Below are 26085 nucleotides of genomic sequence, written 5' to 3' on the forward strand. Positions count from 1 at the left end.
ATGGATTTGCTATACTTATTTCACTGATCTGAAAATATTCGGAGTCCTGAGGAGACTGAATTAACATTCCAGTGTTGAGTGTCCTATGCGAGAGCTATTCGCTTTGTCAATGTCTTTTAGCCATATTGTAGACGAACATGTGTTAATGGATGAAATGCTACTGGGGGTGAAAAAAAATGGAACCTGAATGACTATACATTATTCCCAGGACGGCATTGTGTTTGAAAAACCAGAAGTGCAGTTCAGCTTACTGGTAGCTATGGTAGCGTAAAGAAGGCTATACAGCAGAGGTTTTCAAACTGGGGGGCTCACCTGTCTGGGAGGGCGCAAGTCAAAAATTTGCTTGCATTCACGCCAAGAATTTTCAATTCTATTAAGGACACGGAGGCGAGGATTATGCTTCTCAATCTTTACTGCAAAATCACAGCAGCCAATGAAAATGCATATTTTCATAAATAACAATAAAACAAACTACATTTCCCATGATGACATGTATATAGGCACGCCCCCACAGTCCATAAGAACCCTTAGCGTGCCGCCATCTTCCTCTTTCTTTGTATCGAACAAGTCCCAAGAGTAACTTGAATAACATCATAACTCCTCCAACATGGAAGAAAGAAACATGCTTCTCAGGTTGAATATCCTGGTAGTCTTCTACGTTTATTCAGATTTCTTCTCTGATCCTGAAACAAAGGAAATGAAACCGTAACCACCGAAAACATCTGGGTGGGCAAGCTATTACAGTTAACCAAGCCGGGTGGGATAATCCTGGCCCCGTGTCCTTAATAGAATTGAAAATTCTTGGCGTGAATGCTAGCAAATTTTTGATTCTATTACAGGACCGGAGGCTTCAGATTATGCTAATTTAACGCTCATTAACAACAACAGAGGTAATATCCCCTACCGGCTTATAATAATATGTCTTAAAAGTGGACTCAGAGGACCAATCTGCACAACGCATAATGTCCTGAATGTTAGAAACCAACATGAACGATTTTGACTCCATAGCGCCTCTTACAGAATGGGCACCAAAAATGGTGATGTCCATGCCAGCCTCTTGCATAATATAACGAAGCCATCTGGCAATGGTGGCGGCCGCCACAGGTTTAAAAGGCTTTTGCAATGCAATCAACAATTGTGAACAGCCCTGAGGCCTAATGGCCTTTGTGCATTCCTCATACATCTTTAAACATTGTACCACACATAATTTCTCATGATCATGAAAAGCATTTTAATTAATATGACATGACAATGTTTTGGTGCGACCTGAAATGGTAAATGAAACTCCTTCCGGAGTAAATACTCTACCTGTAACGCCGAGAGCCCGCACGTCTGATGAACGTCTGCACGCTGAAAGGCAAAGTAGCATGTCCAGCTTGGCCAATAATTGCTTTCTGGATAAGAGCGCGTTGACAGGCCATCTGTTAAACAACGTGAGAACTAAAGAAACGTCCTACAAACCTGTATACTTGGGTTTTGGTGGGTTGGCAACCCTAATACCCTTTAGCAATTTGCACACCACTGGGTGCATGCCTACCGGTTTCCCATCTATCTGGGCATGCCCCGCAGAAATGGTGGACCGGAAATTGTTCACCGAGCTATAAGCCAATCCGTCCGCTGCCTTATCCGACAAAAAATTAAACACGTGGGGCAATTCGGGCCCCACGGGATCCAAATGTCGTTCCACGCACCAAACCATCCAGTTCTTCAAGGCCGAGGAATACCGTTTACGTGTGGATGGTGCCCAGGCCTGCCTGATAAATTCAGAAGTCCTGCTCGAAACACCTGGCAGTTGCCACTGTTCCCTGAAAGCCTCCATGCCATCAGCTGGAGCCTGCCCTCTAAGATCAATGGGTGCCGCTCCTGATGCGGGCCCAGCAATAGCGATTCCGACTCCGGAAGGAGTCTGGGGAGATCGCAACTCCACTGTAACAACTTGGGAAACCATGACTGGGACGTCCACCACAGCGTCACCATGACTATCTCCGCCCGTTGTCTGATCACCTGGGACATTACTCTGGGGATCAACATGAACGGGGGAAAGGCATATTGGATTGCCGTTGACCAATCCTGTAGAAAGGCATTGGTCGCTTTCGCCAATGGATCCGTTCTCCAACTGAAGAACTGCGGGAGTTGGTATGTCAGTCTGGAGGCAAAAAGGTCCGTCTGAAATGGACCCCAAATCTTCTGGATCCACTGAAAGACCTCGGGAAGCAACTTCCAGTCGCTGTAATCCCTGAGGTACGTTGAATTCCAATCCGCCACCTGATTGGATTGGCCCGGAAGGTATTCCGCCATTACTGAGATTTGATTTGCCAGGCAATAATGCCAGAAATCCTTGGCTATCTGTACAAGAAGCGACAACCTCGTGCCGCCCAACTTGTTGATGTACCTCACCGCTGACACATTATTCATGCGAAAGAGGATACAACAAGAGGTCTGCCTCAGGGATAACGTCCGCACGGCGAACGACCCTGCGAGCAGTTGTAAGCGATTTATATGCAAGGAAAGCTCCTGTGGAGACCATCTGCCGCCTGTGGAGATGTCTCCGCAACGCGCACCCCAGCCCCAACGGCTGGCGTCGGACTCGATTATGACTTCTGGTTGGGAGCCAAATATCGCTCTGCCATTCCAGGCGTCTACATGGCCTAGCCACCATTGCAACTCAGTCCGTACCTCCTGCGACAGAGGGATGACGTCCGAATAGGACAGTCCCTTCTGGAGATGCCTGATCTTTAGACGTTGCAGGGCCCTGTAATGAAGAGGGCCCGGGAATATCGCTTGGACAGATGAGGCAAAATCCCTACTACTCTTGCGATCGCCCTGAGGGTGACTGTCTGACTGCTGAGCAACTTCCGGATCTCCTTCTTGAGATCCTTCAGTTTCGCCTTTGGAAGGCACAACCAGGTTGACATCGAGTCTATTGTGAATCCTAGGAAGTCTATTACCTGAGTGGGAACTATCACCGACTTCTTTGGATTGATCACAAAACCTAAGCTTTGAAGCAGCGTTGTCGTAAGGACGAGATGCTTTTGAAGCACTTGCTGACTCTGTGCCATTATCAAGATGTCGTCCAAGTAAATTATGAGACGTATCCCTCTCTCTCGCAGATGAGCCACAACCGGCTTCATTATCTTGGTGAAGCACCAAGGAGCTGAGGAGAGCCCAAAAGGAAGAGCCAAATATTCGTACCATTGGCAGTTCCACCTGAACTGGAGGTACCTGCGATGCAGCGGGAAGATTGGAATGGGGAGGTAGGCGTCTTTGAGGTCCAACCTGACCATCCAGTCCCCTTCCTGTAGCAAATCCGTTAGAAGATGGATGCCTTCCATCTTGAAGTGATTGTACGTTAGAAACTGGTTGAATTCTTTGAGGTTTAGAACCAGTCTGTTTCCAGATTCCCTTCTTTTGTACAATAAATATGGTGCTGCAAAAGCCGTGAGGCCCCTGGCTGGTTGGTGCTATTGCCCGCTTTTGCAGCATCCCAACGATCTCCTCCTCTATAAAACTGCGATCTTGTAGGGAAAAATGGAGATCTGCAAGGGTACCTGACTTAAAAGGACGAGAGTAAAATTCTAAGTGAAAACCCTGTATTGAATGCAACACCCAGGCGTCTTGTGTTAGCTCCTGCCACTGCCGTAGGCAGTGTTGAGTACCACCCCAAAGGAAGAAGAGAAAGGTCTACAACACTCACTTGTGTTTTGTTGAGCCTTGAAGTTCGCCCTGTTGTTGTTGGACTGGTAGCGTCCCCTGTTGAACCTCCTGAAGGATGGATAGAATGTCCCACCTCTAGTGGAATCATAGTCGTTTCTTCCACGACCAAAGTTGCCTCTCTGGGAGCCTTGGGGACCTCCACGGCCTGACGAGCGGCCCCCGCCCCGGTTAAAAACACCCTGGTGAAATACTCTTTTAATCCCCGATTGTGCCTTATCCAATGTCGTGAAGGTCCCGACGTACTTTGAAACGTCCTTGACGAACCTCTCGCCGAATAGCTGACCCGCCGCCAGGGTTCCGGGTTCTGCATCTGCCAGCTCCGTCAGGTTGCTGTCCATCCTTATCAGGAGAGATTTACGCCTCTCGGATGAAAGAGCACAATTGGCATTGCCAGCCAATATATCTGGATCTACCGGCGTAGATGCTTCCTTGGCTGCTAAAGCCATTTCTAGAATTTTGGCCAAAGGGCCTACTACATCCAGCATTTTGTCTTGAGATCCCCTCCAGGCTCTATCGATGCCCCGTTTGGGATCCTTTGAAAATTTCCGTAGAAAGGTCAGGAGGCTAGCGTCTATTTCCGGCGTCTCCGCCAGCTTGTCCGGGAGTTCTGGTCGTGGACACTCTGACTTTAGGCGATTGCGCACCTCTCTTGGGAAACTCTTCCTAAGGTTCTCGTGCAGGTAGGCTGAGACTGCAGGGGGGCACCCAGTCCTAGGACCTAGGGTGCATAATGTCAGATGGGTCGAAGGTGAAAGGGGTATTTGTAGGAATATCCCCAGTCGGCTGAGATGTTTTTGGCCTTCTTCGGTGGAGGAGGCTCCTCCGAGGTATCAGTGTCGGTGTCTGTATTCGTGTTAGTGTCGGTATCCGTGTCGGTATGGGCCCTGAGTTTAGCTTTAGCTTTGCCTCCCGAGTAGGAGTGGTCAGCTGCCCCACTGGTTGGCAATGCGGACAGCGCAAGTGCATGTGGCCATTGTGCCGGGTCAGAAGAGCCCTGACTAGATGTAGAAGCCTCTGCCTGCTTCTTCTGCGGCTTTTTGTTGTAGCTGTGCCTCTTTGCGAAGCCCTCTAGTTGCTTCCTGATGGGACGCAGAGACGCTGCTAGGGCCTGCTGAACAGTTTGTGGGACCATGGTCTCCATAGCCCTGTTCACGGAGGACTGGACGGAGGCGTCCAAAGCATTCACAAATTGTCCTCTAAGACAGCCTCCTGCTGTCCTTCATATGTCTCCTCCTCAGCATACCCTTCTGGGTATTGCTCCCACTCGGCCATAGTCAGGGGTGGCTTAAGGAATTACTGAAGTAGGCAAATAGCAAGTTAATAGTCTGAGCCAGACTCTATCACAGCCACAAGGAGGGTAATGGGGGGGGGGTTAGCCCAAAGCACACAGACATCGTCCTAAAACCCCCCTCAGCAAAGCTGTAGTCAATGAGGTCAGAGACCCAGGCCAATATCAAATTACCCAGAGCGTGTGCCCACTCTCTTCAGGCCTGAATTTTACAACCTGAACCATACGTGATTAGGAGCAGAGCGTTCACCGTTAGGAATGCGTTTGAATGACAGGGGAATTCGCGCTGCTAGTGCGCTGCCCAAACGCGACTGAAAAACCGCCGTAATGCAGCCCAATTTCAGCTCGCTGGGGAGCGCGTTGCCGCCGAGAGCCACCCGGCCTTTACCGCGTCATCGGGCTATTAGGGAAGCCCTTCGCGTGCGCGATAATCGCGCCTACTATGGGAAAGCAACAAGCCCCGGGACCAAGGCTCCGTGAACAGTCGGTGACGGTCTGCCCCCGGTCAGCGACTGTAACTTCAAACGCGCCAGAATCGGCGCGAACACCACACAAGCCACAGAGGAATGAAAATGGAAGCGGGCTGACGAGACGCGATTCCTAACCACGCGCTCGTCCGCTAAAGCACCAACCCCTCATACACAGTTCCTGGCAACAAATGAAGGTACCATACATCAATAACAAAGCCAGTATAAAAAGTATTAGCTATTTCCAATATGATTTAAACACAACCAATGCAAGGCAGCAAAGAGAGGGAACAAGGTGCACTTATCTCTTGCTGTGAGCAGCAAAGAAAGAGGAAGATGGCGGCAGGCTAAGGGTTCTTATGGACTGTGGGGGCGTGCCTATATACATGTCATCATGGGAAATGTAGTTTGTAGTTCATTGGCTGCTGTGATTTTGCAGTAAAGATATAATCTGAAGCCTCCGGTCCTGTAATAGAATCCATGCTCCTAGTGGCATTTGTTTGAGTCCCACAACATTAAAATGTATGGACAGGTTTCATCAATGTATTTTTTATCCTTTTCATGTCATTGTGGATTTTTTTAGTTATTTTTTAAAAGAAGTGGGGCTCCTACTGCTTTTGGCTTGCTTGCTTGTGAAGGCTCATTGTAAAAAAATCAACAGAAAGTCAGCGAGGAAGAGAAGGTGAGCAGGGATGCTGAAGGTTTGTTCTCTGAAAGCAGTTTCAAATACTTTTGTAGCTGCCCGCAGACTTTTCAGTCTGATTTGCATAACTTACATATACAGCTACAGTACGTATGGACTGAAAGGGGGAAGGAAAGGGTAGGAGCTCTGGATGTTGATTGATGGGGAAATATTCTTTGAAGTGGGGTATATGTTGTTTTTTTCTGGGTGATCTGGAGGTTGCTTTGCAGCCTTGTCAAGTTTCCCAACTCTATGCCTGATAACTGGTCAGTGGCATAGCCAGGGCTATTGGGGACCTTAGGCAAGCAAGGAAAATAATCCCTTCAGCGCTTCGGCTGCTGCGTTTGTAGGAAAAAAAAGCGACAGTTATAAAGAGTTTAATTGTCCCCTGAGGCCTCTAGGCTCAGGTGCCACTGCACCTGCTGCACCATTAATAGCTGCACACCAGTAACTGTCCTGTATTTTTTATTTGCATTCAGTGATTGTACTAATTTTTGTGGCTTACTGTAAAACCAGTTCTACAAGTCTGTGAATGCAGAAGGAAAATCTAGACTGGAGTCGGTTAGTTTTGCATGGACCTGGAAAACTTAGCATTTATGGCTTTCATAAGCGGGCACTAGCTATGGCTTTAAAGCAGGAGACTGGATAACACTTTGTAACAGGGGCTGGGCGGGAATATCAAGAGGATATATATAGATATATATATATATATATATATATATATATATATATATATATATCTCCAACAAAGAGATGCACCAAACCCTTGCACGAGCAGGAATAACGTGAGGGTTTCTGCAGTGAAGGAAAGCGCTTTCTTCATCCTGTGCATCCCGAGCAACCCACTAAGGGATATACGAATATCTGGAGGAGAAAGTGGCAGTGAGTACCTACTATAGGATTGCCTTGGACTATGAACTACAAGTACTACACTACACTGCACACCGGCAAAATAGAGGCGGGACTTAAGAACTATAAAACGAAAGACCTCACTGCCTCTCCCCATTGGCCTTTTTCCTGGATGAAGGGCACGGTGACGCCCGAAACGCGTCTGAACTGTAATGGCCAACAATTGCTCGAGCCGAACAAGATGTTGAAGCGCTGCTGAGGAAACTGAAAAAATAAACTCGTTATGTGAGGGCCTCCAAGCTTTTGGTGCATCTCTTTGTTGGATATATATATATATATTCTCTTTTACCAAAAAAGAAGGATTTAGTCCCGTCTAGTGTCTGGGTGCTGTCCGCCCTATGGGGATCTTGGAGCGAAATATCTGTCTGTCTGTCTTTCTGGGACTGGGTGTGCATTTTTAAAGGGGTACAGGCATCAGGGCTCGACAAATCTAAAAAATCTTACTTGACCTGCAGGTCGAGTGAGTAGAATTTTCTACTTGACCTAACATCAATGCACTTGACCCACAAATTGGTTGCATACGAATTTTCTTCAAAGCATTTGCAGCGCCAACAACCCAAGAAAACGTTGGCAAACCAAATTGTAAACAGCAAATTCATTCGGATAAAGAGGCATGCTTTAAGACCTGTGCCTATTTAGTGGGCTAGGGGTTGGAGCATTGATAGATAGTTCTTTAAGTAGAAATAAATAAGTGCAGGTACTCACCACCACTAAACTGTGCACTAGCGGTGGAGCCAGAGGCTGGTCTAGGGGCGGGGCGAGAAGGCAAGCTTAGCATTTAAGGAATCTTCGTTCTCATTCTTTGTAGTTGTTTTATTAGATTCAAAATTTCTGTCCACACTCATATGCTTTCCCCTTGTCACTGTGCTTTATCTCCCAGGTCTGCATTTCCCTTTTGATATTTTACTGCTCTTCATATTTCTCTCCACCTCTTCATTTTCCCTCACATCTCTCATTGCTTTCTGTTTGCCTCTCTCCTCTTTGCTTCACTCTTCTTCCCATGTCTCCAAATTTGTTTTGTCCTTTTCTTCGCTTTTCTCTTTCCCCATCTTCCTTAACCCTTTTACTTTTTCCATTCTCATCATTCTCTAGTTTTCTTTTACCCATTTTCCACCCTGTTTCACTTCCACACACAATCTATTTCACCACTTTCTCGTTTTCCTTTCTTCCTGTCGATAGTTTGCTACTTCTCTCGAATCATACATCTGCAGGATCTTTCCCTAGCCTCCCAAAAAGCATAAACAGCTTTGTAATACTGGCAGGTTAACAGGCTGTTGTGACGACAACTTGAGTTCTGCTTACACTGCACTCTAACAATTGTGCGTGCTTTAGGCGCAGCAGAATAAGCTAGTGCAGGACGGTAATGCACGCCCAGGCTCCATAACCTTAATAAAATAATTAAATGAACAATGGGAGAATAGATGATGCAGTAGCCTGGGAACCTTTAACCAGAGATGGGCCCACCTTGCTCACCCTCACACCCCCCTCCCTCTCTTCCTTTGCAGGTTACACGATCGGCCATCAGCACCTTGGCTTGATCAGCTACTGTACAATTAAGTAAAAGAACACTATTTACAGTGATTTACCGAGAAGGACCGTACTCACAAGGGACTGAGGAACTGCGAAGTACTTCATGGTGTAGATGATCGCCGGAAACGTGCTAACTGCGGCACCCGTTCTTAGAATGCCCCCCCATGACACAGGAATCAAGTTACTCAGCCTACAGGAAAGGCCAAGGCAGACGGTGCGGGGTCAAGCTTGTTGCTCCGACTATTCAAGCTCTAGTACAGCCTGTGTGACACAGTTAGTTGAGCCTGCCAGTAAGAAATACAACACACACACTGTTGAGTCAATAAATGGACGCATATTTCTTTTTCCTGGGCAGCTACGTTTCTTTACTGGCTACAGAAAATTCAAGTTGCTTGACATTTTTGGTACCAATGAATGAATAGCAAGGTGAGCGGAGCCATCTGAGAAGAGAGAGATGGACTTAAGCGGCATGCTTTAGTGGTGTCTGTGGAGCTGCACTAGCGCTCAGAATGGTGCACGTAAATGCTTCACTATCTCAGCCTCACATGCATAACAATGAGCAGTAGCTGCGCCGAAGAGAGAATCTGGCACCAGCTGCGTAGACATAATGCGCAGCTAACAGTCAGTGAGAGTAAATAAAAAACGGTACCATTTCAAAGATGTTTGTGGAGGAAAATAGCATTAGTACACTCGAGGCCAGAGGTAGGAATAGTCCGCCTTGTAATGCTAGAGGGGCGGCTGCGAAATTACACACAAACAAAAAAGCTCAGCTTACAACAAAAAAACATTGGAAGTTCATTTGAAAAAAAAGACGGGCATGGCATTCAGCTTGTTTTCAAATATAGAGGCTCAGAGAAAACCCACTGTCCCGCCTCACCCCACCCCACAGAGCTTTCCTGCACCGGCCACGAATTACCACCCCAGCACTACAATCGGAGCAAGAACCCCTGAACCAGCCCCCATCCAAGCGCACCTACCGTCTAGGGCCCCTCCTCTGAGAGACTGAGCTGTCTCTGAAAGGCTGTGGCTTACTTCAGAGCCCGGGCAGAGCTGCACTTACAGGTCCTTTCTGGATGACAACACCCGGGGTGCAGGAGGAGAACTTCGCCATTGCTCGGGCACCAGTGATTGTCATAGTTTACTGCCAGTGGAGTGGCCACCTACAGAATATGGCAGCCGTACTGTGCTCTGCCAGTTCACTGCTGTCCACAAATCTTTTCCTGTAGTTGAATGTGCAGGCGGGGCTTGGAAAGGCAGCTTACACGCTTCTCTGGCAGTATATCTTGCCGTGGCTAACTGTAATCAGCCAATGAGAAGCGTGTAAACATGCGTAGCATACACGTATCCGGAGAGCACAAATTATCTTCTATCACCTGATTGGCTGATTGCAACACGGGCTCGGCCTGATGAGGCCTAGTTGCAATCAGTCAATCAACACCTGTGGTTTTCCCGCATTTTCAGGTAATCATTTCAGCATGCTGCCCCCTATAGAATTCTCCTGGCACTGCAGCAGCTGCATGGAAACTGGTTGGGACGGCGGCCGATCTCACTCGCCAGGCCGGTCAAGTAGGCCTAAAAACTGACTCGCCCTTGAAGAAATTGACTCGCATTTGCGAGCGGGCGAGTACATTTCTCGAGCCCTGGGCATGTAAAGCTGGAAACCGACCTTGTCTTTAAAAAAACGGACTCCCAACAGATCAGATAGAGCCGGACTAGCAAGGCCCGCCTGTGGCATGGGTAAACTGGACCCACGGTGCTACAGGGTTCTAGCTTCTCGTCCATTGGAGTGTTAACAGAAACAGAAGAAGCTGTGATGAGATCATGCAAAGAGTAGCTTCACCCCCTCACTTCACTCCTGTTTAATCTGCTTTTAATAATCTGTTAGATGCCTGAGGCACTTTTTTAATGCCACTTAAACCCAGTTCATTCACTCGCATCTCCCCCTCACCCTCTGCTTTCATGAACCAACAATTCATTCTCCCCACCAAGGTTTTGGCCCCAGCGTGAAAGAGCTGAGCTGTGGGTGAGTTGGGGTGGGGAGGAAATGTTTGTGTTCAGAGGCCAACCACTGCTGTATGGTAATTAGACTGGGGCTAACCTGTGAACACAAAAGGGGCTCTCTGCTGCCTTGTTTTATTCACCAGCAATGGAGTTTTTTTATATGGGACTTTTAACGAGAGATCTAGATGGGGTTTTGAAAAAAGGTTCTGGATAAGGTAATAAAGATGTTTGAATTGTGCTTTGTAGAAATGGACCTATCTAGGTCTTAGCAGTTGTAGTCTGGGTGGTAAACAGCAGAAGACGTGAGATAGATTACAGTGTGTCTGGATGTGGCTTTTGGTTTGTAGAGGTTTCTAGGTGAGAACTTTGCACTTTGACTTTGGGTGGAAATGTACACTGTTAAGTACAGGACTTTGTACTGAAGAGTAAAGATAGCACATTGCAGAGGAATTCTGCATGCCATGCCTTTTAAGTCACGCCTGAGACAGCGCATGCGCTGTCTCTGCGAGACATTTAGTAAGTGGCTTTTAAAAGTGCCACCAGAGGCTTTTGCTGGCCTACAGCTTGCGTTAACGAGCTTGTGCATGTGCACAGTTGCCATCTGTGTTTTCATTGCTGTAATCAGGCTCCTCTGCTTGCACCCCCCCCTCCCTTTTCCCCCTCCATCTTGGTCAGCTTCATTTGTGTCTTCTATCACTGTGAATGCTCCTGCTTCCACCAGGCACACACACCACCAGCCGTCAGTGCACGCTTCTACCAGGCACACACACCACCAGCCGTCAGTGCACGCTTCTACCAGGCACCACACACCACCAGCTGTCAGTGCACGCTTCAACAAGGCACACACGCGACCCGCTGTCAGTGCACAATTCCACCAGGCACACACACCACCAGCCGTCAGTGCACGCTTCTACCAGGCACACACACACCACCAGCCATCCGTACACGCTTCCACCAGGCACACACACCACCAGCCGTCAGTGCACGCTTCCACCAGGCACACACACCACCAGCCGTCAGTGCACGCTTCCACCAGGCACACACACCACCAGCCATCAGTGCACGCTTCCACCGGGCACACACACAACTAGCCGTCAGTGCACGCTTTCACCAGGCACACACACACACACCACCAGCCGTCGGTGCACGCTTCCACCAGGCACACACCACCAGCCGTCCGTGCACGCTACCACCAGGCGCACACACCAATAGCCGTGAGTGCACGCTTCCACCAAACACACACCACCAGACGTCGGTGCACGCTTCCACCAGGCACACACACAACCAGATGTCAGTGCACGCTTTCACCGAGCACACACACCACCAGCCGTCGGTGCACGCTTTCACCGGGCACACACACCACCAGCCGTCACTGCACAATTTCACCAGGCACACACAACACCAGCCGTCAGTGCACGCATCCACCGGGCACACACACCACAGGCCATCAGTGTACGCTGCCACCAGGCACACACACCACCAGCCGTCAGTGCACGCTTCCACCAGGCACACACACTACCAGCCGTCAGTGTATGCTTTCACCAGGCACACACACATCACCAGCCGTTGCTGCATGCTTTCACCAGGCACACACCACCAGCCGTCAGTGCACGCTTCCACCTGGCACACACACCACCAGCCGTCAGTGCACGCTTTCACCAGGCGCTCACACTACCAGCCGTCAGTGCACGCTTTCACCAGGCACACACACCACCAGCCGTCAGTGCACGCTTTCACCAGGCACACACACCACCAGTCGTCAGTGCAGCAGGCAGGCTCTTCTAAGAGTTTCTTGGTAAATATATGTTCGATGCCTGGGAGGGAGTGGGTAAAGTTTCCTTAAACCATGCTGAGTATGCAGGTGCAGTGCATTAAGTCCTGTGTGAGTCAGTCATGCTGCCTGGGGCTCACTCCACACTTGTAAATTGCGCCTGCACCAGGTTTTTTCTCATTTGCAAAGTTTGGCGCATGCACTCAGTTAGGTACCCCCACACACCCGGGAATGACTGCTTCCTACAACCAGAATGGAAACAACATTCGGAGCAATGAAAACAAGTTCATTTGATGCAAAGAACTGTTAACAAAAACCATGTCCAACTATTGTAGATTTGGCAACTTAAACAAAATAGCAACAAAAATAAACAAACATTGGCATAGCCAATAGGTCTCGCTTTTTGGACCCTATAAGTATTTAGTTATGCAGCAGAATATACTTGGTGCAACAACAGCAACTGTTGCATTGCTAAACCCTTATAAGGTCCCAAATGTGAGACCTATTGGCTATGCCAATGCTTGATGAGGCGTCCTGGTTTGAGCTTGACCCCAGGTTATTTCTCAATGCTGATGTGATTTAGTAAACCTAACCATCGGCCTGATCCACTGCCTTAGAAAGTATGGGAGGGCCTGCCTCCTAAATATTAGGCACTGGGGGGCTTGGTATAACATTCATTATGGCTGGGGGGAGGAAGATAAGTAAGAAGCACAGCGAGGGGAGGGGATTAAGCAACATGATGGGGTATAAGTGAAACGTCATAAGCCAGAAAAATGAACTACATTTAAAAACAAATCAGGGAACTTACAAATAGCACAGACACTTGCAATAACCTGAACCAATGGTGGGGGAGTAAAGGTGGCATATAACAACTCCTTGAATGAGTTCACCATGCCTCATGGCCGGCCGTGCCACCAAAGAAACAAGTGCTTAGAGAAATGTAGCCTTTTGTGCGTCTTTTTGACACAAGCCCCCAAGACGACTAGTGGAGAGTAAATGATACTGTGTCTCTGCACCAGGAAAGTAAAGTCATCCACTTCAGTTGATGCCAAAATGCTGATCACCATCATCTGGCTAGTCTTCTGTACACTGCTACAGTCAGTGCTGCGTTCAAGAGCTGCAAGTTTGCAAGGTAATGGAGTGACTTGATGATGACTTCAGTTGTTTTTGCAACTGGGGCAATGGGGTTACATGAAGCAGCCATTGTATCATAGAAGTGGCAACGGGACAGTAATCATAGTTTTCATCATGTTAGTTGGGGGGAGGGGATAGGGGGCACAATAAGTAGGTGGGAGGGAAATAAACAACACAACAGGAGGGTTGCAGGGTAAAAGCAACACAGCGAGGTGGGGGAAATAGGAATAAGCAATACGGACGGGGTATTGGTAGGGGAATATGGAACACGGATGGGTGTGGGGTAGCGGCAGGGGAAGAAGCAACAAGAACGGCAGTACTGAAGGGCTTTTAGCTGCTGGCACTATGATTGAGTCAGGGGAAGAAGAAGAAAAATAGATAAAAAATACTACCTCAGTAATAGGGCCAGCGGCCGAAGAACTGTAATCAAGATGAAGCCATCAATACTTTGTCCTTGCTCCAGCTGCAATAGGAGGACGGGAAGTTGACTCCCGCTGCCCAATTGGAAGACAACATAAATGAGAGGCAATGAAGCCCAAGAATGATCCGTAATGGGTGGGCTCAAAGCCCTTTTTTGTATACAGTACCCCTTGCAAGCAACCGTGCATGCATGCTTTAGGCGAGACTTAAAAAGCAGGCAAAACTTAATAAATTATTTTACTTTGCACCACATAAGCAGTGGTTTGATATCCACTGGATTAAAACACCAGAAATAGATTATTCAATATAAGTTCAAGATGTAGAATGAACTGAGGTTTAGTAATTAATTTTCAGGGGCAGAGGTTGACATGACATGAAATAGACTGACATGAAATAGACTTCCATTACCTGGTATTGGTCTAGGCTGAGTTTCAGTTAATATCCGGAATTAGAAAGGGAACAGAATGTCATGTGCGCGTTGTCCTAAGGCCTAAGGCCAGTCTGCTCTGTTACCAATTGTTGATTTAACAATCATCTCTTTGGGGTGAGTATTGACAAATGCCTTTCAGTCTGGCTGTATGTAGACACAGCCTATGGCTTTGCTGATAACTGTAGACCGGACACTAGTGAGATGTTGGGGTCCACTATGTTAACAATTACTCTTCAAAGAACTATCCATCCTGTGCGACCGATCTGTGTCTTTTTTTCTGTTCCCAGACAGACCGAATCCAGTTGCTCTTGTACCCAGAATCTAATAAGTGCAAGTGCACTCAACCATAAAATAGTGGGAACACGAGTCATCTGAAAGTGGTACTGCTCTTTAGTATGTGGTGTCACCGGCAGCAATTGCCAGACTAAACTGTCTTATAATCTCATTACCACAAAGCATAGGGCACAAAGTACTAACGTCAAGTGGTTCCAGAAAGACAGTTTTTTAGGTTTCCCCAGAGCCAGCGCATGCGCTGCTCTGGCGAGACATTTAGTGAGTTGTCTTTAAAAAGCCGACCATAGCTTTTTGTGTTGCCTAGAGCGTGCGGTTACTCGCACAGTTACGAGCCGCCATGGCTCATTAAGTGCATCGTTCGCGGGTAGCCTTACAGCCCGCGATCGCGATCACTTTCACTTTGATGGTAGGCAGCCTCTTTACTCCCCCCCTCCCTCTTTACGCCCCTTAATGTACTCTGAGTCTTTGATCCCTGTTCAACTTCAAGTCCTTTAACCTAAAATTATAATAAACTTAATAATGCACATTTTGAGTTTTACATCTCTTGATGGGTGAAAACATTTGATATTACCACATTATGTTACCCTTTTTTTAACCAATCAGTCGGATCTCGATTCAAAAGTGCCACTGGGAACGAGGTTCTAATTCTTCGCCCCAGCTTGTACTTCATTCACCCTCTCTGGCTATCCGTATCTGTAATTGTGTCTCTGCCTCTCCACCTCTGACTGACTCCGTCTCTCGCCCGCCCCCTCCACTCTCCCACCCCCGCCCATCGGATTGCATGCCTTACAATCTCCACTTAACAGTGCCACTGGAAACGAAGTTCTAATTTCTAATTCTTGGCCGGAGCTTGTACTGCATTCACCCTTTCTGGCTATCCGTATCCGTTATTGTGTCTCTGCCTCTCCACCTCTGACTGACTCCATCTCCCGCCTCGCCCCTCCACTCTCCCGCCTCCGCCTCTGTTCATTGGATTGCATTCCTTACAATCTCAATTGACCCATTTTTTACTCTGAGAGCTCAGGCTCTGGAGCAGTAATCTGAGAGAGATGCAAATTACTTTTGCTTCGGCTAACAGACTCCGATTTTATGCGCCTCTTCTCCCCTGTCCTTCTCTAGGGACCCTCACCTGTCCGCCTTTATGTCACCTTCCTGTATATTTCTGCGTTTCCTGTACATCGTGCCTTCAAATGTATTGACTTGATGCTTTATAGAGCTCCAGGTCTGGTTGCTTGGGGCCCCTATCTGTAGAGTATACAGGCCTTGATTTTTAAGTGAGAGCGTATGACGGTAGCTAAGTGTAGGGAAAAAGTGGGCTAATTACCATACCTGGTGCATCAGAGGACAATATATTTTATACATTTGCACACATGTATAAGAAGAGTGACAGGGCTGTGAGTGCAGAGATGTAAAGCTATATTTGATGGCTCTTCGTGAATATGCCCCTAGTTCTTCTAATCTTTCATCCTTCTATCCCCGTGCCTAACTGCATCTTCACCCGTGCTCTTTGTTTCTTTGTTCTTTCACCTTCACCTTCTTAATTCCCTCGTCCTTTTCTTTTTCCTTCTTTCTCTGCCCCGTTATGTTCTCATTCCTTTTATTCCTTCCCTCTTTGCCCCCTTTCTCTGTCCCTCCCTAGGTTCTTTCCCTGTCCTCCCACCTTCCTTCTCCCCCCCCCCCCCTTCGGTCTGCTCCGCTCCACCTTCCCTCTTCCGTCCATCCTTCCTACCATCCATGTTTCCTTCTGCCCTACCTTTTTTACAACTCTCCCTTTCCTTCTCACGTTCCCTGTCGTTCCTTCCCACATTCTATTTGTCCCTCCATAGTATCGCCCGTCCACTCCACCCTTTGCCCCAAGATCCTGGACTTTCCATTCTTTCTCCCCCCTGCTCCCTTGCTTCCAACCTTTCTTTCCTTCCTCTCTTCCATTATTCCATCCTTCACTCTTTCCTTCCTTCTGTCTGTCCTTTCTTCCGTCTATCTTTTCTATATTCCCTCTTCCTTCTTCCCTCTTCCCTCACCTGCAATCCTTCCCTTATTCCTCCTTCTTTTCCTCTTGTCACCCATTCTTTCTTCCGTCCCATCTTTTTTCGTGTGCCTTTCCTTATACTTGCAAGATTTTGTCCTGCCTTCCGGTTTCACAGTTTTGTTTTGTTTGCACCAAGGCCGTCGTTCACTCAAGGGCCTCGAAGCCCAGTGTCTGTTGTACTGGACACAATATATTATCTCTGTAGGTAGAGTGCTGACGCCGGGTGTGTTTGCTGCCATTCAGGCTGTAAGCACGGATTGGTTCTTTGTTTCCTCTCTAGGATTCAGTCTTGCTTGTTGTGTGTAGAGGTGTACTTGAAGCAATGCTTACTTTGTAAAAATAAACACGCATTGTCTGTCAATCTGTCTCGTCTTTGTGACCTTATAAGTGTTTTGCCATGCAACAGTGTATGTTGCTGTACCAAGAATATTGTGCTCTAACTAAAACTTATAAGGTCCCAAAAGCGAGACGTATTGGCAATGCCAATGCTTGTTTTTATTACAAAGTCGTACCATCCCACAAGCAGCCTTGGCAATAGCAGTATTGTGGACAAAGAGCACCTAACTCGCCTGCATCCGGTTTCCTGAAAAGCTGACCTATTGCTTCCTTCTCTCCTGGAAACTGTTTTGTTTATATTTTCACACGTTTCAAATAAGCAGAATGTGAAGAAGCTCCTAAAATGGCTTACCCTGGATGTTTAATCTCTTGTGTGTTTTCATTTCTTTAATTCGTGTGCTTCTTTCTCCTTAGGGTCACTCACTGAGCGATGGCCTCGATGAAGCACAGAAAGCGGAGATGAAAGCCTACATGGAATTAGTCAATAACATGCTTCTGACAGCTGAGGTACTGTATGCTTCGCCTCGTGGCATTTGGTATCAAGAGCAGACCAGCAACAAATCACTTCCCCGGCATAAGCAACACTTGACTTTGATTTAGACAGCCCAAGTGGGATATTAGGGAAAGTGGATGTTAATGTAATCTTTCCTAGAGGCTGACTTTTCGTTTTTAAAAAGCACTTGAAATCAGTTCATTGCATCTAAAAATAATTGAAGCCGTGTAAAGACACTCAACCAGTTCAAAAATAGTAAATGAAACAAGTTAAATCACGTGTTCCTGATATCCGTGGAATGATTGCACCCTGACAAAGTTTTAAAGCTTTAGCAGGACTTCTAATGCTTTCATGCTTTATCACATCTTGGACTAATCAAAAAACCATTTAGTAAAAACTGCCTTTCTTTATTTGTTAGCCAATTGTATCCACACTCTAAGCTTCTAAACCCTAGATGTTAACCTGCTCACGGCCAGGAGATCCAGCTACTTTAAGAAATAAATGCCTGTGCCTTACAACTTGTACGTGGTACAAGAGGGGGTGGTGATGGACGGAGCATCTGAATCAATCAAACACTCACACCCAGTCAAAAGATCTGGGTTTAATCCACGACCGTTCTTTAGCCCACTCTGCCACCCCAGTTCAGACATGGCTATATGCAAATCAGTCTGACCCTGTGCCTCATGGGAACAGCCCAGCCCGAACCGCCAAGCCATGTCTTCCCCGAACGGTGATGGATTAAACCCAGATCTTTTGACTGGGTGTGAGTGTTTGATTGGTTCAAATGCTCCGCCCATCACCACCCCCTTTTGTACCGCTTTTGGCCGCCATAAGTGTGGCAGGGTATGTTCAGACGTGAGTCTCTTGCTCACTTTGCCACTGGATTCAAGCAAGCAGGAATGCCAGAAAACCGGTCCTCGGAAGCTTGTTTCCGGTCCAGGGAAGACATGGCTGGGCAGTTCGGGCTGCACTGTTCCCATGAGGCACAGGGTCAGACTGATTTGCATATAGCCCGAACTGCCCAGCCATGTCTTCCCTGGACCGGAAACAAGCTTCCGAGGACCGGTTTCTGGCATTCCAGCCGTCTTCAGCCCGGCTTGCTTGAATCCAGTGGCAAAGTGAGCAAGAGACTCACGTCTGAGCATACCCTGCCACACTTATGGCGGCCAAAAGCGGTACAAAAGGGGGTGGTGATGGACGGAGCATCTGAACCAATCAAACACTCACGCCCAGTCAAAGGATCTGGGTTTAATCCATCACCGTTCAGGGAAGACATGGCTTGGCGGTTCGGGCTGGACTGTTCCCATGAGGCACAGGGTCAGACTGATTTGCATATAGCCATGTCTGAACTGGGGTGGCAGAGTGGCCTAAAGAACGGTGATGGATTAAACCCAGATCTTTTGACTGGGTGTGAGTTTTTGATTGATTCAGATGCTCCGTCCATCACCACCCCCTTTTGTACCGCTTTTGGCCTCCATAAGTGTGGCAGGGTATACTCAGACATGAGTCCCTTGCTCACTTTGCCACTGGATTCAAGCAAGCCTGGCTGAAGACGGCTGGAATGCCAGAAACCGGTTCTCGGAAGCTTTTTTCCGGTCCAGGGAAGACATGGCTTGGCGGTTCGGGCTGGACTGTTCCCATGAGGCACAGGGTCAGACTGATTTGCATATAGCCATGTCTGAACTGGGGTGGCAGAGTGGGCTAAAGAACGGTGATGGATTAAACCCAGATCTTTTGACTGGGTGTGAGTTTTTGATTGATTCAGATGCTCCGTCCATCACCACCCCCTTTTGTACCGTTACAACTTGTACGTGTCAGCCCGTAAGATGCTTCAGTGAGTTAAAAGCTTAATGCTGACATCTCCTATGCTCAACAGGTCACGAGATTGATTGGTCATTTGTATTTCTTTGTATTTTGGGATAATGGATCTTTTGGGACAAAAATAGAAATGTTTCCTAGTCTACAAAATAGACACGAATACATGCCAGCTATCAATATTGCCTCTTCATTGAAGTAAATGCTAGCGCTTTGAGGCATAAACATCTAAACCACTATCAATGTTTCTGTATTGATAAAAAACAATCTTATTCATTTTGTGTGGATTTGAGACTTGGATATCGAGTTGTCCAACCTTAACCATCCTCTGAGTTCATCAAGCTATCTGAGATTGAGGAAAGGCATGAATAGAACACCATACGTTTAAGAAAGCATGCTATCAAGGTTCCTGACTGTGAATCTCCCCTTCATCTCTTTTCTCACAAGATACTCGGATACAAGATGAGGCAGAGTCTAGAATTTCAAGCAAACTATGAGAATGTCTTCTTATCTTCTGGCATCACAGATCAGTGGTTTATTCTTACCATACAGGGTGTCCACGTGGCCTTAACAGCAGATCATCTGACTGGATACTCTTCTATACTTGTCATTCAGACTAAGATTTGCTCGGAAGTAGCCATCAGACAACATGTATTATCACAATACGAAAACTGTAAATAATAATCATAATAAATCACCCTACTACTGTAATGGCAGCCCCTGTAACCCGAGAAATCATCTCCTCAGACTTGCCCTTAAGCAATCACGAGTCTTCTTCTTAAGTCTTCTCCACCTCCAAAAGGATTATACTAGGCCCGAGTACAATTTTAATTGTAAGGGCTTAATACACATAATTTTGTGAATTCCATATAGTGCTTGTTACGTGAAATGCCCCAAACTATCCCATGTTGCATAACTACGCCTTACCATGACTTGAACCTCCTGTAAAAACAAAAAAAATCACCTTTTAGCTCTTGCAAAACATGTGCCCTCAAGTAATCTGTGGGGTACACATACTGTCTGCAACCGAAGCAGATTCCCCAAGATTGCAATATCTCTGACTCCGATTTGCTAAGCTTCTGAGGAAAAGAGAAAGGATTGTTCTTTTTCCTCAGAGGTTCCTTCGCCTGGAGAGGAGATGGTCAGCAGTACAACTCTGCTTTACAACTCTTGCTTCTATTCGAAATTAGATATCAATATGCAGTCATGCGATTGCTGAACATTCTGGCGCTAAAGGGTTTCTAAAGTGTCCTCGCCTTCCTCTGTGAAGATAATGTCCACTCTTCTGCAACACATTTTGCATTTTGCTCACTGCTGAAAAACACAACCTAAATCTTGCTTGCCAACTGTTGACAGCCATGTCAACAACCAGAAGATCAACTATGTTATTGACCAATTAAGTTGTACACATCTTGTTGACAGCAACAGCCCATTCCTTTGGCCAGAGCTGAATGCTCTACATCAACTTACCTCTGACATAAGTTTCACCAACTAAAGCGCGGTATCGCTTGTTAGATCCGATAGGAAGGAGGATAAGGAGCAGGAAGATGTAATGTTTGCTTATTTGTCTGTAACGGATCCATGGCAGTTGAAATCAACTTTCTCTCAGAAGAGTTTACACCTTCTTCCTGTTGTCCTTTCATTGTCACATCACCTTCCTCCTCGTGTTGGTCCCTCTTTCTTTTAGCTGTGCTTGAACGCCTCATTCTACATTAGCTTGTATTTGGTTTTATAGAGTTTCTTTTTTTTTAATAAAAAAAGTTGTATTCTTGGTCTTTTGTGATTGTAATGTTTCTTTTCAGTGCGCATTTAACATGCATCGATCATTAACAGAAATACTGTGAAACATTTTGAGGGAACAGGCAGATTTTAGTTGAGGGAGTATTGTTTCTTTTGATAAGAATGTAGAAGTGTTTCTTTTAATTTTGTCTAGTCTTTTTTATATAGCTATTATTTGTTTCAATCCAAAACTAATCACTTCTGTGTTCCCCTTGGTACTCCTGTAATCGATTCAAAAGTGCTAGTATCTATTCATCATCATACACAAGAGAACATAAAGTTACTTACCAGTAACAATAACTCTCTTGAGTAATATACATGTTTTAGTACCTTCCTCCTTTCTGCTCCATTCCATCCACTGCCCTTTTGGGACTTTTAATTAATGGTTCGGCCTGTAACTATCCTAAGGCAAATGGCGGGATAGTTTGGCCTCGTTTGCTCGACGTCATGTAACATTTAGGCATATTCATACAGTGAATGGTTTGGCCTCTCAGCGCCAAAAAGTCTGCTGTGCGACCCCAAAGTGTTTCTGGAATCCTCGCCTGGCGCCAAGGACGATTTCAAATGTGACAACCTATTGAATTCCTGCTGAAGAGAGGGCTAGCTTTTTGTAGACCATTTCTGTGACCCTATCAATTCTAGATGCTAGAATGAGCTGTAACTGCTTTCTGTGTCATGCCTTTTGTAGAGTAAAGTTGTAGCTATTACGTATTGTATTTGTTTTCGTTGCAGCTACATATCCAGTGGTGTGATGAGGCTACAGTAGAGGAGGTGAGTGGCTCTGCTCCATTTATCTTTATTAAAATTTAATGAGAAAACACTTTTGCTCGCAACGGCTAGTCCCTACTCATAAATGAAACATTGAGGTTTCTACCATTAGTGGTATTGTTCTTTCACTTACTTTGCTTGCACATGCGTTTTAGGGAAGATGTTGTTCATAAACCTGGCGTAAAGTGCATCTATTATTATGACTGAAGTGCTTTTCCTTGGATCGGACACAACAAGCTTCAAACGGTCCATAGCTGATGCTAACGTTTAATAACAGCAATGAAGTTTTACACAAAAGTCAACAACAGTATCCTACGAACTGACCAAGCTAATACAACAGATTTTTTTTTAATGGAAATGTAATGGATGCTTAAACTCTGTGAAGGAACCTGTGTTGATTTGCTGATTTGTGTTATTTATGTTTTGCTTGTGTTTCCCACAGATTACTCGCCCAAGGTATAGTTCTCCCTATCCTTGGCCTCTCAACTATATATTGGCCTATCAGAAGCAGTTGGAAATTAAACGCAAGATGAAAGCCATTGGTTGGGCTTGTAAAACTATTGAGCAGGTGAGTTACTTGCTATCTTTTTTTAATACAGTAATTCATTCACTTTGCAAAAAGTGTTACATTGGTCAGTAGCTATTAAACTTGAATATTATTATAAATTAAAATTATACTTCTGTTCAGAACTATAAACACATCTTGTGTTTTTTTAAGCAGCACATCACCATGCGATCCCAGACACTCTGCCTAATCGCTTGACTTGCAATAGGCAATCGCTGGGCATAGAATTCGAGCATAGATCTTACTAGTCGTTTGTGTTGTTTTCTTAGTGCTACACAGCAATTTTTATCACGGAGTGTTATATTGTATTGTATTGTATTGTAATTGCATTTATATAGCGCTTACTACCCCTGATGAGGCGTCAAAGCGCTTTTTCTGCGAGTGGCACGCTACTCCGGAACCCATAAAGGATTAGTGTTGAACTAGTATAGTGAAATATGAAAGTAATTTGAGTGGTGGATAGGTTAGTCAGTTATTTGGATTCAGAAAGATAGGGGAAGGATCGAAGAGGGAAAAAAGGTTTGTATTTATATAGCGCTTGTTACCCCTGATGAAGTGTTGAAGGTATTTTTTGGCGAGTATCACGCTACTTCGGAACCCATAAAGGATTAGTGTTGAATTAGTATAGTGAAATATGAAAGTAATTTGAGTGTTGGATATGTTAGTCAGTTATTTGCATTGAGAATGGTAGGGGAGGGATGGAAGAGGTAAAAAGATTAGCATTTCTGTACTGCTTGTTACCCCTGATCGGGTGTAAAAGCGCTTTTTTGGCAAGTAGCAGGCTACTCCGGAACCCATAAAGGATTAGTGTTGAAAATGAGTATAGTGAAATATGAAAGTAGGTTGAGTATATGCTGTACATGAAACGAAAAGTGAACAAAAACATTGAATCCTGTCATGAGGATAAATAAAGAATATTCCTATTGACCATTATTTATTTTTTATTTATTTGGAGAATTTTATATAGTGCGAATATGACACAAGGGTATCAATGCACCATACGTCAAACAGCCATTAGGGTATAATTAGAATTGTAGTGGCAGAGCACTATACTGAGAAGTTTTTTAACAAATTATAATACGTCTAGTATCATGGCCTAGAAAAAAGAACAAAAACATAAAGTCTGTCCTTTCCAGTCACTCTGCCGGCGGTGTGCCAGCGAAACTGAAAGTTGGCTTTGTGTCGGCAAAAGTTACCTCGTGTATCAAGCAGTGCAGGTGTACATTCTGATCCACAAACATAAGGTAGGAAAGTTGTTAGTAAAAGCCTTTTACCCTCTTTCTTGAAAGCAATGGAAGATGGGTTTGATCAAAACTCCAGTATGAAAGAGTTCCGTATTCTTGGGGCAGATCCAGAGAAGGTGCATGTGTATGTCTTATTTTTTCTATATCTATACATTTGCAGCCGGAGGGAACTAGTGCTCTGAAGAGAGCAGCTGCCTCCTCAGATCATGAGCTTTTGTGCTAGGTACATCATGGGAGCATCATATTGCAGGGCTTTTTTAGTCAAGTTTTTTATGTTCACCTGGATTCTGGCTTCGAAGGGACATATTATAGAGACTAGAGTGAGGATGTATTATGGTTGAAACGTCTCATTCCTGTTACCATTCTCGCTGCGGCATTGAGTGGTGCCTTGAGTGCTGAAATTTGTGACTTTGGGAATCTTGTAATACTGATAGGGTTGCACTCCCATAGTTTAGTCTGACTGTGTCTAGGGATTGAACTGCTATCTTGGAATCTGTTGGCGGATGAATGGTTTCACTTTCATGAAGAGGTTAAGTTGGAGAACGCACTGTGTGTGGCTTAACTGTTGTGAGCCTGAATGCTAGGTTCTTATCAATTGTTATCCCAAGGGATTTTGTTGATTCAATTATAACATTGACATTTTAGGGCATCTAGGTGATTGATCCAATTTTGTTTAGGGAAAGGTGTGGGGAATTCTGTTTTTAGTAAGTTGAGTTTGAGGTGATTTCATACCAGCCTGGTTTGGGTTTTTACTGATGTGTTAAGTCAAATGATAACCTCCAGTGAATATATATATATCTTTAAGTACATCTGGGTATCATCTATGTACATGTGGTGCGCGATGTCCATGTGTTTGACCATGTAGAACACTGAGGAAAGGATGAGTATAAGTAGGCAAGAGTTTTTTCAGATTATGAGGTCATTGTCCGCGATGTGTAAAGTGGCTGTTTCTATGCTGTGTCCTGGTCTAAATCCCGACTGGAACTCATCAAGCAAGGTATTCTACTTAATTCACAATACATGCATAAGTATGTATATAGATGGATGTATGTGCCACTATTCTAACTTCATTTGGAATCTAAGTGTAACTAGCAGGGTGAGGTTTGAATCTCTCCGGAGGCATCTAAGCGTTTAATCGTTTAAGTGTGATAAAAACAGTATGACTGGGTCAACTAATAAGCAAATGTGGTACTCACGGTGATACACAATGGCAAAATATGATGTGGAAACCACTGTATAAAGTACAAGTTTACATTTTTAGTAAAGAAAAAGTGTTTTATTCTTTAATGAATATGATTTCTGTGGAGGTGTTTTGTGTACTTGGTATATGTTTAGCTAACTCCATTATACTACCTGGATTTACATTTCATATTCTAGGTAGACATTCAGTGGTCCAAACATATATAATTTGGTGTAATTGTAGATTTGTAAGTTCAAATGTACTTTGTTGGTTTAAACGTACATTTGTTAGAATTAATCTACATGTGTTTGTCAGAATTACGTGTTTTAAGGGAATGCATATTTGGCTAGGCTCAGTTTCATCTATTGCTGTTGGTTCATAAGATAGACCTTGCATAATATTTACGGCAAGCCCATTTCATTTCTAGTAAAAAAAAATGTGTTTTATTGAAAGTTAAACAATTACAACCAGTGTATGCTACAACAGATACAACAAGCATTGGCATAGCCAATAGGTCTCACCTTTGGGAGCTTATAAGTGTTTAGCCATGCAACAGTTGATATTGTTGCACCAAGGATATTGTGCTGGATAACTAAACACTTATAAGGTCCCAATGCTTGTATATAAAATGTCGCTGAAGCAGTGTTTTGCGAAAAGGCAATATGTAAATGCGAGCCACTTTTTTTAGCGTGCCCGGGCCGATTTTTAATCCCAATCAAACCCGAATTACAACCACATCACAAATAGAAAACATGTGCCTTAAAAGAAGCTAGACCTATTGGCTTTGCAAGTGCTTGTTATTAGTAACAGATAAACGAGTAACCATCATTCTGCAAATGTGAGACTGCGACTTAAACACTACAAAAGGTCAATGGACAGTGGTCTTCGGAGTTTCCCAGTGAATCCGCCCTCCTCTTCACATCGCTTTCCTCTGCAGCGTCTCATCCTACTAGGCGCTATCTCACGCTCTTTTCCACCACACCCAACCAGAATCTTCCATCTCACACGTCATCGACTTACTCATCTTTACCGCCTTTCATCCTGTCCTTCTGCCGGCGCCTCCTTCAGCGCTGTGCACCCCTTTACACAGTAGCACATGGGTGACCATCGCTGCAGCTCTATTCAGCGAGGCCAGGGATTGGATGGGCATGTATCCTAGACTCTTATGACCCGCAGCCATGCTCCAGAGCGCCCAATCGTGACCCCTATAAATACACAGAGGCGATCACTTCACAG

General features: G+C 45.5%; 1 protein-coding gene across 1 annotated transcript in view; it reads left to right on the forward strand.

Moving 5' to 3' along the window:
* MTX2 (metaxin 2) overlaps positions 1 to 26085 on the forward strand; it is a 418975-nt gene that overhangs the window by 292292 nt on the left and 100598 nt on the right. The window contains exons 6-8 of the mRNA XM_086956187.1: positions 17420 to 17512; positions 21825 to 21863; positions 22303 to 22428. Coding sequence (XP_086812313.1) covers positions 17420 to 17512; positions 21825 to 21863; positions 22303 to 22428 — 258 coding nt within the window. The remainder of the gene's footprint in view (positions 1 to 17419; positions 17513 to 21824; positions 21864 to 22302; positions 22429 to 26085) is intronic.

Source organism: Lissotriton vulgaris, chromosome 2_1 (assembly GCF_964263255.1).
Source record: "Lissotriton vulgaris chromosome 2_1, aLisVul1.2, whole genome shotgun sequence".
Lineage (NCBI taxonomy): Eukaryota > Metazoa > Chordata > Amphibia > Caudata > Salamandridae > Lissotriton > Lissotriton vulgaris.